We start from the raw sequence: 12,220 nt of genomic DNA on the forward strand, positions 1-12,220 counted from the left end.
ACAGCAGGTAACACAACCCCTTCCCCACCCTGCCACCTCCCTCTGCCTCGGCCTGGAGCTCCCAGTCTCAGGATCTGAATTAACCATGTTTGTTCCCCTGTGTGCACCTGCCTTGGGTGCAGGATGGGTGGGGGTGAGGGAGCTCCTGGAGCCAGCAGGCTCTGCGAGGGGTGGACATGCCAGGGCCAAGGAGGGGATGCTGCTGTCACTGGGGCTGTGAAGGGGACAATTCTGATCCTGGGTGCTGAGTTCTGGTGACAGAGGGAGGGACCTCGCTGAGGATGTGCCCACGGGGGAGTTGTGAGGGGAAGGTGGGGAAGAGGAGCCCCTTCTCCACTCGTGGCCCTGGTGCTCAGCCCTGCCCTGCCCGTGCTGGATTCACAGAAACAACGGGACACGGTGCTGGGCCCACGTCTGGCTTTAATGGCTGAGTCTCTGCTGCTCATTCCAGTTCCCTCGTCCCTCTGCAGGCTCTGTCCCCACAGGAAAGTTGCCTGGGAACAGTTTCACCCCCAGGGAAGCGCTGCAGGACCCTTCCCGTTCCCTCTCACCGCGTTCCCGGTGCCTGCTGGACTGAGGTGCAGCCAGGGGGGATTTTCCACGGGGAAGCGAGCGCGGCCCCCGCTGTGACTCCCGCCGAGCCGCTGCCGTGGGGGCCGGAGGGGCCGGGAATGTCAGGAATGGAACACGAGCACGGCCAGACCCCGGGGGAAGGAGAGAGCTGCAGTAAGTTAATTTTTAAAGAGTCTGATGCCCCGGGGCTCGTGTGCGGGGCAGCCGAGCGTCCTGCGGGCCCCGAGCGGCCGGGCTGGATCCGGGGGGTGCCGAGCCCCGGCCGGGCCGTGTATCCCGAGGTATCCCCGGGCTGAGCCGCTGTGTCCATCATTGGGGCTGCGTGGGGCGGGATGGGAGCCCCCGCCTCCGCCATCCGGACCTACTTGAGGAAGACGAGCAGGAAGAAGGTGGAGACGATGAGCACGAGGATGGCGGCGGCGAAGCCGAGCCGCAGGTTCTCCATGGAGGCGAGCGGGGGCTGCGAGTCCAGCAGGACCCCCCGGCCCAGCAGCCCCAGCACGAAGGCGCCCGGGGCCTCGGAGCCGCGGCGGGGCCCGCAGGGGGACACGGAGCCGCTCACGGCGAAGACGGGGCCGTGGGACGGGCACATCACCTCCACGGCCACGGGCCGCCCCGAGCCTCGCCCGGAGCCTGGCGGGGCACCGCCGCCTTCCTCCCCATCCTCCTCCTCCTCCCCGCCAGGGGTCCCCGAGGCCGGCGGGGCCCCGGGGGTCCCCTCGGGCAGCAGCGTCACCATCCTGCAGAAGGGGCAGCTGACGAAGGCCACGGTGGCGGCGCGGCAGACCAGCCTGCACAGGCAGCGCTGGCACAGCGAGTGCCGGCACGGCAGCTCCTGGGGGCCCCCCCCGGCACCCCAGTACGCCTCGTAGCAGATCCCGCACTCCCTGGCGGCCTCCGGCCCCGCTGCCATGGCTCTGAGGGCACACGGGGAACAGGGGCACGGCCGTGTCCTTTTGAAGGCGGGGGCGGGCGGTGGCCGTGCCCAGGGTGGGGTGAGGGGGCGAGAACCCCCCCACGCTCTCCAGCCCAGCCCCGGGGGCCCGGCGGGCACTGGAGCGGCACAGCGGGAACGCTCCTCCTCCACTGCCCCCAACCCCGCTGGTCTCTGCCTTTTCCCATTTCCAAATCCATTGTATTCTTCACGTTCCCCAAGCACCATTTCTGTCATTGTTGTTTTGCCGCAGGACGGGGTCAGCCGTGGGCACCACAGCCCCGTCTCGCACCCATTTCACACCCCCCTGGGGCAGGGGGTGACCCCGGAGAGCGATCGGCACGGCCCCCTCGGGCTCCAGAGCCCTCCGAGGGCAGGGGATGGTTGTGCTGAGCACAGGGGGCTGCACAGCTGGGGCTGGATGGGGGCAAAGCGTGAGGATGCTTTTTTAAAAATTTTTTATTATTATTTTTCTACAACCTCTAAAAACGCCCGAGCACCTTCTGGGGTGACACGGGGCATCCTGGCTCGGCGGTGCCCAGGCTCCCGCGGGATGCTCCAGTTGCTCTGTTCCCATCCATGGCTGATCCCCCTGCGTGGGGCTGGGGACTCGTGGTGGCCCTTTGGGAACGAAGGGCAGCCCGGGCACTGCCGACGCGCCGGGAAGTGCTGGCACTGGCAGCTATTTACGGGCGGGCGGCGAACCTTGTCCTGAGCTCCTGTCACTCATTATCACCCCCAGCACGGCCCCGGGGCACGAAGGCGGTCACCGGAGGGGGCGGAGGGGGCGGTGGGAAGCGAGGGTGGCGTTGCTGCCGAGCAGGTCTGGATTCTCCTCCCCCTCCATCCCGACTCGTGGGACTCCCCGTGCGGTCCCTGAGTGGGACACAGGGGGGTTCCCTGCGGGGATGGGGCTCTGCAGAGGGTGTCTGGGACCCACCACCCTCCCGCTGCCTCGCCGTGTCTCATTCCCGGGCCAGCCTGACTCCTTCCCCCTCCTGGATCCCGGGGGATGCTGAGCACCCCTCTGCCCACCCATGGCCAGGTGAGGGGGACATGAGGAGGGATGCGGGTGGGTGATCCCCTCCTAAACATCTCCTGCCCTCATTCGAGCACCCCTCCTGCCCCCCAAGCACCAGCTGCTCCCAGTGTGTCCCCAGGACATTTCCAGCCCACGGGGCTTGGCCAGGGCCACGCAGCTCCAGCCCTGCTGCTGTGGAAAGTCCCCAGGACAGCACTCAACACCCAGTGCTGGGCACTGCCCACCCACCACCTCCACCAGGCCACACACGTGAGGTGACTCCAGCACAGGGTCCAGTGTCTCCCAGTGCCTGGACATCCCCGGGGCATCTCTGCAATGAGAAAGTCCCTTGGAGAAGTCCAAGATCCTCCAGCTCCTCCCAGTCTGACAGAGACGACGAGGAGGAGGAGGTGACACCTAGACAGCCGAGCACGTGGCAGCTCCTCCCCTGTTCCACAGCCCCTGGAGTTCAGCCATCCCCCCCTCCAGAAGGAAAAAGGCAGCAAACACCCATCAGCAGAGACCAGCTGCAGTTTAATGGCTGCGCTGGGGGAAGGGCTGAGGTGGGACCGGAATCATAGCAGCATTTTTATACTTCAGGGTCCGGAGCCCACGCACAGATGGGGATTGGTGCTATTGATGGTGATGGGGAACTCCCCACACCCCCGTGCACAAAGGAAATGTGAATCTGTGCTGGGAGCAGCCCCAGCTCCCCCAGGATTGGTGCTGTCAGGTGACAGAGACACTTTCTGCTCCAACGTGATTTTTGGATGAGGCCTCCCTGGGCCCCTCTGGCCAGAGCAGGTCCCTCAGTCCTGGGGCTGTTCCAGACTCTCCCCTCCCACAGGAACTAAGGGTCAGGGAGCTGTGGCTGCAGCCCCAGGCACGCTCCTGGGGGTCTCCAGAGCAAGTGGGAGCAAACTGCAGGGCTCTTATGGGTGAACTCAGGTGAGGATGGAGAGTTGTCTCTCATCTCCTGGGCAGTCTGTGCACAGTTCATGGGCTTCCAGCAGAGACCGGTTGCTGGGTGACTAAAAATATCCAAGCTCTTAAGATTATCCACCAAATCCTGACTTGAGACTTCTCTGCTAGTGTCTGATGAGGAGAGGGAAGATTCTGGAGCACCGTGTCAGAAACCAGCAACCCACCTTCCTGCATCATGCACTGCTACCTTCCCACCTTCCTGCATCATGCACTGCTACCTTCCCACCTTCCTGCATCATGCACTGCTACCTTCCCACCTTCCTGCATCATCCTCTGCTACCTTCCCACCTTCCTGCATCATGCACTGCTACCTTCCCACCTTCCTGCATCAGCCAGTGCTACCTTCCCACCTTCCTGCATCAGCCAGTGCTACTTTTTCTCCACCAGCTCTTGCTCTTCCCCCCAACTGTAGCACTGCACCTTCTGCAGAACAGAGCTCACAAACAGGCTGAGAACGGGAAAGAAAAGGGGAACCTGTGGCCCAAGGAGCAGTTCTGATGTGCTGGGTGGAGGTGCAGTGGCCTCGTGCAAACAGCAGCCCTGCCAAGTACACAGCCCAAAAGAAATCCCGGTTGGAATTGCAGATCACCCCTCAGAGCCAGTGCAGGTCTGTCCTCTAGTGACAGCTCCCCAGTGCTTCACACACCAGTGCTGAGCTGACTGACTGAACAATGGCAATGCCACCTCCTCCAGGAATCTACAGCCTGCTTTGTCACTCCCTCCTTCAGAGCTGGAGACAGCACTGCCCAACCCTCCATTCCAGAGCTCTCAGCAACACCAGAGCCCTTCATGTCCTGCAGACCCTGCTCTGTGCTCCCAGCACTTTGCTCTTCCTCAGAGCATCTCCCATGTGCTTGTCACCCACCCAGTGCTTCTCCAGAGGAACCAGCTCTTCCACAGAACCACAGAGCTGTTAAGGTTGGAAGTGACCCTTAAGATCCTCAGGTCCAACCCTCAGCATCACCACCACGTCCACCACTAATCCATGTCCTCAAGTGCTGCATCCACATGGTTTTTGAACCTCTCCAGGGGTGGTGACTCCACCACTGCCCTGCACAGCCTGTGCCAATGCTTGACAAGCTTTTCCATGGAAAAAAAGTTCCAAATATCCAATCTAAACTTCCCCTGGCACAGCTGGAGGCCATTCCCTCTCCTCCTGTCCCTGTTCCCTGGGAGCAGAGCCCGACCCCCCGCTTCCCCCTCCTGTCAGGGAGTTGTAGAGAGTGAGGTCCCCCTGAGCCTCCTTTTCTCCAGGCTGAGCCCCCCCAGCTCCCTCAGCTGCTTCTCTTCCTTATCTTGGGAGTTCTGCCACAGGTCCCTGTGGGCTGTAAATCCTGCATTCTCTGTGCCCACTGTCACTGGCACATCCTTCTCCCCAGGCTTTCACCTCCCCCTGGCTCTGAGATCACTGAAGCATCTCCAGGCCCAAAATTCAACAAGGCAACTCTACCAACAAGTAACTTGCATTTCTAACACCTGGACATCACTTGGAGCTCGACAAGCTGCCGTTCCACGAATCAAATCTCCCTTCTGGTTGATTGGGATTGAAAGCTACAAAGACCAAACACCAAAGAACAGCCTTTCTCAAGAAAATTTTTATGTATTCCACATTTTGCAACGATGAGGGTGCCAGAACTGCCCCCGGGATTGGAGGTGGGGCCCTGCCCAGCACAGGGGACAGTCCCTGCCCTGGCCCTGCTGCCACAGCACGGCTGGTACGATCCAGGGCCATTGGCCCCCCTGCCCACCTGGGCACACGTGGCTCACGTTCAGGAGCTGCCAACCAGCACCCCCAGGGCCTTTCCCACTGGGCAGATCTCCAGCCACTCCTCCCCAGGAGCCTTGTGAGGGATTGCTGTGACCCAAGTGCAGGATCCGGCACTCGGCCTTATTGACCTCAGACTGTTGGTCTTGGCCCATTTATCTACCTATAAATCATCTATCTATCTATCCATCTATCTATCTATCCATCTATCTATCTATCTATCTATCTATCTATCTATCTATCTATCTATCCATCCATCTAATCTGTTGATGTCTCTATGTATCTTTATCCATATGTCTATATATATCTCTATGCATAGCTCTATTTCTATTACACCTCTATCTCTATATCTCTCTCTCTCTATATACCTATGTTTCTGTCTCTATATTTATATATCTTAATATCTCCATCTAAAACCTATATTTATATCTATTTATATCTATCTGTCTAGTTTTACATCTCTATATCTCTCTATATCTCTCTAGATCCATATCTATTTATCTCTCTATTTCTGTCTATTTACATCTCTCTCTATCTCCGTCCCCACCTCCCCACATCTCTATTTTTATCTATTTCCCTTTCTATATTTATAATTTATATTTATTTCTTTAGATCCATCCCGCGCCGTACAAATCCCAGCTCTCGCGAGATCTCGGCACTTGCCCATGCTCTCCTGACCTCTCGCGAGATCTCGGCGGGTATATATTCGGCCCGCGCCCCTCACGCCGCCTTTCGCCGCCCCTCCAGGCTCGTGTTCGGATCGCGCTCCATCCGCCCCGCCCACCGCCATGCCGCCCAAATTCGACCCCAACGAGATCAAAGTCGGTACGAGCCGGGCGGGGGGGGCTCGGGAGGGGCGGTCGGGGCGGTGGCGGGGCCCGCGGGCGCGGCTGACGCGGCGCTGTCCCCGCAGTGTATCTGCGCTGCACCGGAGGGGAGGTCGGAGCCACCTCCGCGCTCGCCCCCAAGATCGGGCCCCTGGGGCTGGTACGTACCGGGGACGGGGGACCGAGGGGCCGGGAGGGAACGGTGGGAAGCGTGTCCAGAGGGGATAAGCGTGTTCCTGGGAGAGGGAAGCGTGTTCTGGGGGGATAAACCTGTCCTGGCGGGGGTTGGGAGGGGAGAAGAGGGAAGAAGAAAAGTGGCCGTGGGGGGAGAGGGAGATGAATCCCCGCGGGTGGAGGGGCTGGGAGGCGTGTCCAGGAGGGACCTAAGTGTGTTCCCAGGAGAGGGAGTGGGATAGAGGCCTAGGAAACGTGTCCAGGAGGGAAATTAGTGTGTTCCCGGGAAAGGAGGTGGGAAGGGTGTCTAGAGGGGAAATCAGTGTGGTCCCGGGGAGGGGAGTGGGGTGGGGCTTGGGAAACGTGCATGGGGGGGGATATAAGTGTTCCCGGGAGGGGGGGAGGGAAGCGTGTCCCGGGAAGTGCTGGGGGCGGTGCTGGATAAAGAGGGTGTTGAGCGACCTCACAGCACAGCGGAGCAGCCGGGACAGCCCTGGGGCTCTCGGGGTTGAGCAGAGCTCTGTGTGACCGCCCCGTGTCGCCCCTCAGTCCCCCAAGAAGGTGGGTGATGACATCGCCAAGGCCACGGGCGACTGGAAGGGGCTGCGGATCACGGTGAAGCTCACGATCCAGAACAGGCAAGCGCAGGTACCGCAACGCCAGCGGAGGGGCTGCGTGTGCGGCGGGCGTGGAGCCCCCGGGCACCCCCTGCTCCTGCCACCGCCCCAAATCCCGGCAGGGTCCACTCAGCCCTTCATCCTTCCGAGGTGGATAAAATGAGTGCCACACAGGGGTGTGTGGGGGTCTTCTGGGAAGACCTTAAAACGTGGGTGGGGTGTGTGTGTGGATTCTGGGGCTTGCCAGGCTCCTATCCATGGCAAGAGACCCTCATGTGCCAAAGCTCAGGTTTTATCCTGCTGTTACCTTCTTCTCATGCTTCCTAAACAGATAAATTGTTCCTTCAGCAGAACCAGCAAAAGAAAAACTTATTTCAGGCACCATAAAAATAAATAAAACTCATAGAATGGAAAGTAAATAATTGGGATGTGTGGGAGATAAAATGGAAACAACTAACTAACCCAGTAGCCACCTGCCACCGTGCCTGTCCTGATCTCTGTGGCTGGCACATTCCAGTGGTGAGCTGAGAGGAAGCCCCAGGCAGGAAGCAGTTCTCCCCTGGGTGTGGGGAGGCCTGTGCCGAAAACCTGGGAACAGGTGCCTGCATCCCAGGAAATGTGGTGTATGAGGGAACTAACCCAACCCACACTGCTCTGGCAGTTGGTTTTGCTGAGCTAAATGAATGCTTGGTTGGTTATTTTCGTTGGTGTTGCAATTCTGTGCAGAATGGGGGGGGAATTAATCTCTTTCCATTTAGATAGAGGTTGTTCCTTCTGCCTCTGCTCTGATTATCAAAGCTCTGAAGGAGCCCCCTCGTGACAGGAAGAAGCAGAAGAACAGTAAGTGCTCCCTGGCTCTGGTTCTGAATGTTTTGGGGGTAAAAGTACCTTCCTCTGGGGTTAGTCAGTGTAAACTGGCAAACTGGTGCCACAGGGCTGGATCCTGAGCAGCCAGGATTCTGGTTTTCAGAAAATCCCAGACTGGTCTGGGTTGGGAGGGACCTTAAAGCCCATCCAGTTCCACCCCTTGCCATGGGCAGGGACACCTTCCACTAGCCCAGGTTGCTCCAAGCCCTGTTCAACCTGGCCTTGGACACTTCCAGGGATCCAGGGACAGCCACAGCTTCTCTGGGCACAGACAGGGTAAAACAGGTACCTGTACCTGTCCTGTGTGTGTCCTGTGTGTCCTGGTACAGCCAGAGGGGAGGTGGCAGAAAATGCCAACTTAGGAAAGAGTTGTGGGTAACTTTGTGTCACAGCCTGGGAGCAGGAGCGCTGATGGCAGCCCCACTGGAGCGGGGAGCTGCCAGCATTCCATGGGGTCAGGGCACTGGGAGTGGTTGCTGGCAGTGCCTGTGCCCAGGTGTCCTCACTGCTCTGTCCCCTCACAGTCAAGCACAGCGGGAGCGTCACCTTCGACGAGATCGTGAACATCGCGCGGCAGATGCGCCACAGGTCCCTGGCTCGGGAGCTCTCGGGTGAGTCCTGGGGTTGGGAGACAGGGAGAGCTCCCTCTGCCTGCTCCGTGTTCTGCTCCAGTCCTGGGAGGGCCCATAGCTGAGTGTGCTGCACCACAGGACAGCCTGTGCTGGCTGGGAGCCCCAGTGCAGGGGGGGACAGGCACAGGTAACACTCCTGATGCATTTCCTGGGAAACCAGGACAGGACAGCTGGATAAGTGACCTGCTGTGTCCTGGATGAGCTCCAACCTGCAAACCCCCAGAGGGAGGGACAGCTGTGGGGGGTGAGGAGTTCTCTGTGTTACAGATTCTGAGTAGGAAGGGACCTTTAAGCTCGTCTCTTTCCACCCCCTGCCATGGGCAGGGACACCTTCCACTAGCCCAGGGTGTTCCAAGTAAGTTCCTCAGGTGTTCCCCTGTGCTAAAGTACTGACAAGCTGTGTGTTCTGCTGCAGGGACCATCAAGGAGATCCTGGGCACTGCCCAGTCCGTGGGCTGCAGCATCGATGGCAGACACCCCCACGACATCATCGACGACATCAACAGCGGTGCCATCGAGTGCCCGGCTGTAAGTGCCCAGCTCTGTTTGCTGTGTCAGATTTAATTGCTTAAATGACTCCACTAACGAGCTGTGTTTGCTTCTTCCAACAGAGCTAAGACTGCAGAAAAGGAAGTTGCCCCATGAAGGCTCCTTCAGTTTTTTGTAGCACTTTAAATGCTTAATAAAAGACACAGTTGTCTGCAAACGGTGGTGCTGGTCCAGTTTGTCTCTATCTCATGCTGTGAATGGCTGGAGCTGTGCTGGGAGGCTCAGGTTGGATCTCAGGGAAAGGTTCTTCCCCCAGAGGGTGGTTGGCACTGAACAGGCTCCCCAGGGCAGTGGGCACAGCCCCAAGGCTGCCAGAGCTCCAGGAGGGTTTGGATGATCCTCTGGGGCACAGGCTGGGATTGTTGGGGTGTCTGTACAGGGCCAGGGGTTGGACTGGGTGATCCTTGTGAGTCCCAACTTGGGAGATTCTTTGAACCCTGTGCTGGGGTAGCTGCACGTGCTTGTGGGGTGGAAGGGCTTGGACAGAAATGAATCCAAGGAATGGATGTGCAGTCAGCATTCCCAGGGAGCACTGGAGCCAGGAGAGCAGCTCTGTGTGCCCAGCAATCCCTCCCTTCCCCTCCAGGTCGGTATTACCAGGAGGAGCCTCTGGCCCAGGTGCTGGTGGGGAGGGTTCTGCTGGAGCAGGATGGATTTTTTTGCTCAAATTTGTCCCTTCCTTGAAGCAGAGGAAGTTCTGGGTTATTTTCCTGGTGACCAGGACAAGAACAGACACTTGAATTCTTGAGTTGGATTTATTTTATGGTTTCTTGCATCCTGAGAGGTGTGAGGGGAATCCTGTGCTGTAAAGGGCCCAGTTCCTTGACTGGTGATGCTGGGGGAGCAGTCCAGCCCTGCAGCCCCTCTCTGAGCCATTTAAGTGTTTCCCACACATTCTGTAAATAAGAAATGGCCCCTAAACGCTGGCTGAGCCCCAGATCTGGTGTTGAGCAGTGAATATTCTGGATTTTCATGCCAGCTCAGCCTGCTCTGAGGAGCTGCTGCTCGTGGATCAGAGGAGTTTGTCCCATCAATAACACCTTCCTGGAGGAAAGGCTCTATCCCTGCTGGAGGGAGAACAGCTGGCAGAGAAGTGTCTGTGCCCATCCTGGAGGGATTGGGATGGAAGTGTGGCTGTTGAGAAGCACAGTGAGCAAATATCAGAAGGTTTAGCCTCACTAAAAATGCACTGTTTTGGCAGAACTCTTAAGGAGATGTAAATTCTGTCTGGGGATCTGGTCCCAGGAGGAACCTCAGTTTGCCTGGAGCACACTGACCCGTTAAACATCTGGGAATGTTCCTGGGTATTCCAAGCTTGGTGCTGAAAATCGTTGTGATCTCTGGTGTTTGACACTTGACTCTCACAGCTGAGAGCTCGGGATGTTACTGGGGGTGGGCAGAACCAAAGATCCTGGGGAAATGGTGCTCTGTTCCCTCCAGAGGCTGGATTTTCCCTTGGAGCAGCACATGGATGATGTGCTCCTCCACGCTGGGAAAAGCTCTGCTGCATGTGAAGTGAAATGATCCTGAAATAAGTGCTTTAGCTGGCACTGGGATATTGTAACAGCCCCATCACCAGCTGCTCATGATTGCAGTTCCCTTCAGCCCTAACAGGGAAAAAACCAGCAATGAATCCTAATTTAGGTCCATTTTTGCACCGCAGAAAGGGATGAAATTCTTCCCAATAGGCTGAGCTGTGTGTGCCTTGGTCTCAGGAAAACGTTCTGCAGGGTCTTTTCCTCCCCTGCAAAGTGGTGACAGCACTTCAGCAACATTTTCCTGCCAGTGTCTCTTCAGTTTTGTAAATCACTCAGTTATTCCTACAGGGAATTTACAGCCCCAGAGGAAAATGTCCTGGCTGGAGCAGGACTTTAAAAGGGGTGTGTGTTGCAGGAGGAGGAAACAAAATAGTTCTGCCACCACTTGCAGGAGAGAGGGTGGTACCTGCACTGTCTGGGCTGCTCAAATGTCTCTCCTGGGGTCTGGATTATTGCCCAGGATCTGCAGGAAGGGGCTGGGGCAGGGGGGAATTGGCTGCTGTGCCAGACACAGCCAGTGCTGAGTGAGCTGGAGCCTCTGTGGAGAGGAAAGTCCCGATGGGAATTCCATCCCAGTGGCTGTTCCTGAAGGATGTCCAGCTGATGGGGTGTGTTTGGGTGTTCCAGGCACTGCAGTTCCTCAGCAGCTGTTGGTGGAGCAGAACTGGTTTGGTGGAACTGAACCTTTGTGTTCCTGAACACGAGGAAGGGCTTTCCTGGTGAGCAAGCACTGGAGCAGGTGCTGAGAGGGGCTGTGGAGTGTCTGTCCCTGCAGATATTCCAACCCATCTGGAGAGAATCCCGAGGGAACGCTGCAGGGACCCCTATGGAGCAGGGAGGTGGGACTGGGTGGCCTCCAGTGGTCCCTTTACCCTGAACCATTCTGTGGGTCTGTGTTTCCTCCAGTTTAATCAGGAACACAACCTGGGCTGTGTCTCGTGCTGCTTGTGAAGCATCAAACACAGGTTGTGTTGCCAGTGAGACCTTCAGAAATCACATTTGCACGTGATTTAACAGCAAACTGCTGCTCTCACAGGGCCAACTCCCTGCCTGCTCTGCTGCTGGCAGTGAAACAGGTCAAACATCACAAAGGTGGCTCCTGGGAAGGGGGAATTCTCCTCCCTGTCCTCGCCAGATCCAAAGAGCAGGTCAGGGGCAAGGCCAGCCAAAAGGAGCTGTGAATCCCACCCGTTTCCCACCACGGTCCTGCTGTGTGGAACATTCACAGGAGCACCAGCACTGAGCTCCCAGGGAGTTGCCAGGACCTCCGGAGCGAGGCCAGGCTGGCAGCTCCCGGGGGACCCAGCTGGAGGGGGGTGTGGGTGGGGGAGTTTGGGCTGCCTGGTGCCTTTATGGTTCTGAGGAGATCCACCTGTGTCCTTTTCTCCTGATGAAATGTGGGTCCCTGCCCTGGTGACTTGAGGGCCCCAGAGCCTCAAGTCTGGTTGTAGTGAAAGGGGGAAAGGTGAGAGCAAAACAAAATCATTTTTATCGAACCCAGCAGCTCTGGAAACACGAATTGTACAGGACATCCCAGTGCTTGGAGCAGGGAGCTGGACCTTCCTCATCCCTAAAAAAGTGACCAAAGCCTGACCTGGGTGTTCCCAGACATGGGGCTCCCTGCAGAACCCACAAGTTTAAGGATCTGTCTGTCCTTCCACAGCTCTGCCTGTGGTCCAGGCCTGTGCTGGCCTCTCATTCCCTGCCTGTCCCCAGCTCTGGGTGCAGCAGCACCAGGT

The 12,220-nt window shown here is 58.0% G+C and overlaps 1 protein-coding gene and 1 non-coding gene across 2 annotated transcripts; both read left to right on the plus strand.

Annotated features, from left to right (window-relative positions):
* Window positions 1-5,975: 5,975 nt before the first annotated feature.
* RPL12 (ribosomal protein L12) lies at window positions 5,976-9,100 on the plus strand. The gene is made up of 7 exons (XM_050319825.1): window positions 5,976-6,102; window positions 6,191-6,264; window positions 6,828-6,926; window positions 7,654-7,735; window positions 8,287-8,373; window positions 8,810-8,922; window positions 9,006-9,100. The coding sequence occupies exons 1-7, from the start codon at window positions 6,066-6,068 to the stop codon at window positions 9,009-9,011; spliced, it is 498 nt and encodes a 165-aa protein (XP_050175782.1). The 5' UTR covers window positions 5,976-6,065; the 3' UTR covers window positions 9,012-9,100.
* LOC126642582 (small nucleolar RNA SNORA65) lies at window positions 7,368-7,495 on the plus strand. The gene has a single exon (XR_007629480.1). It is a non-coding gene; the product is annotated as a small nucleolar RNA SNORA65 (small nucleolar RNA).
* Window positions 9,101-12,220: the final 3,120 nt, after the last annotated feature.

The sequence above is a fragment of the Myiozetetes cayanensis genome, unplaced genomic scaffold (assembly GCF_022539395.1).
Source record: "Myiozetetes cayanensis isolate MyiCay16 unplaced genomic scaffold, myiCay2020 scf23, whole genome shotgun sequence".
NCBI classification, from domain to species: Eukaryota; Metazoa; Chordata; class Aves; order Passeriformes; family Tyrannidae; genus Myiozetetes; species Myiozetetes cayanensis.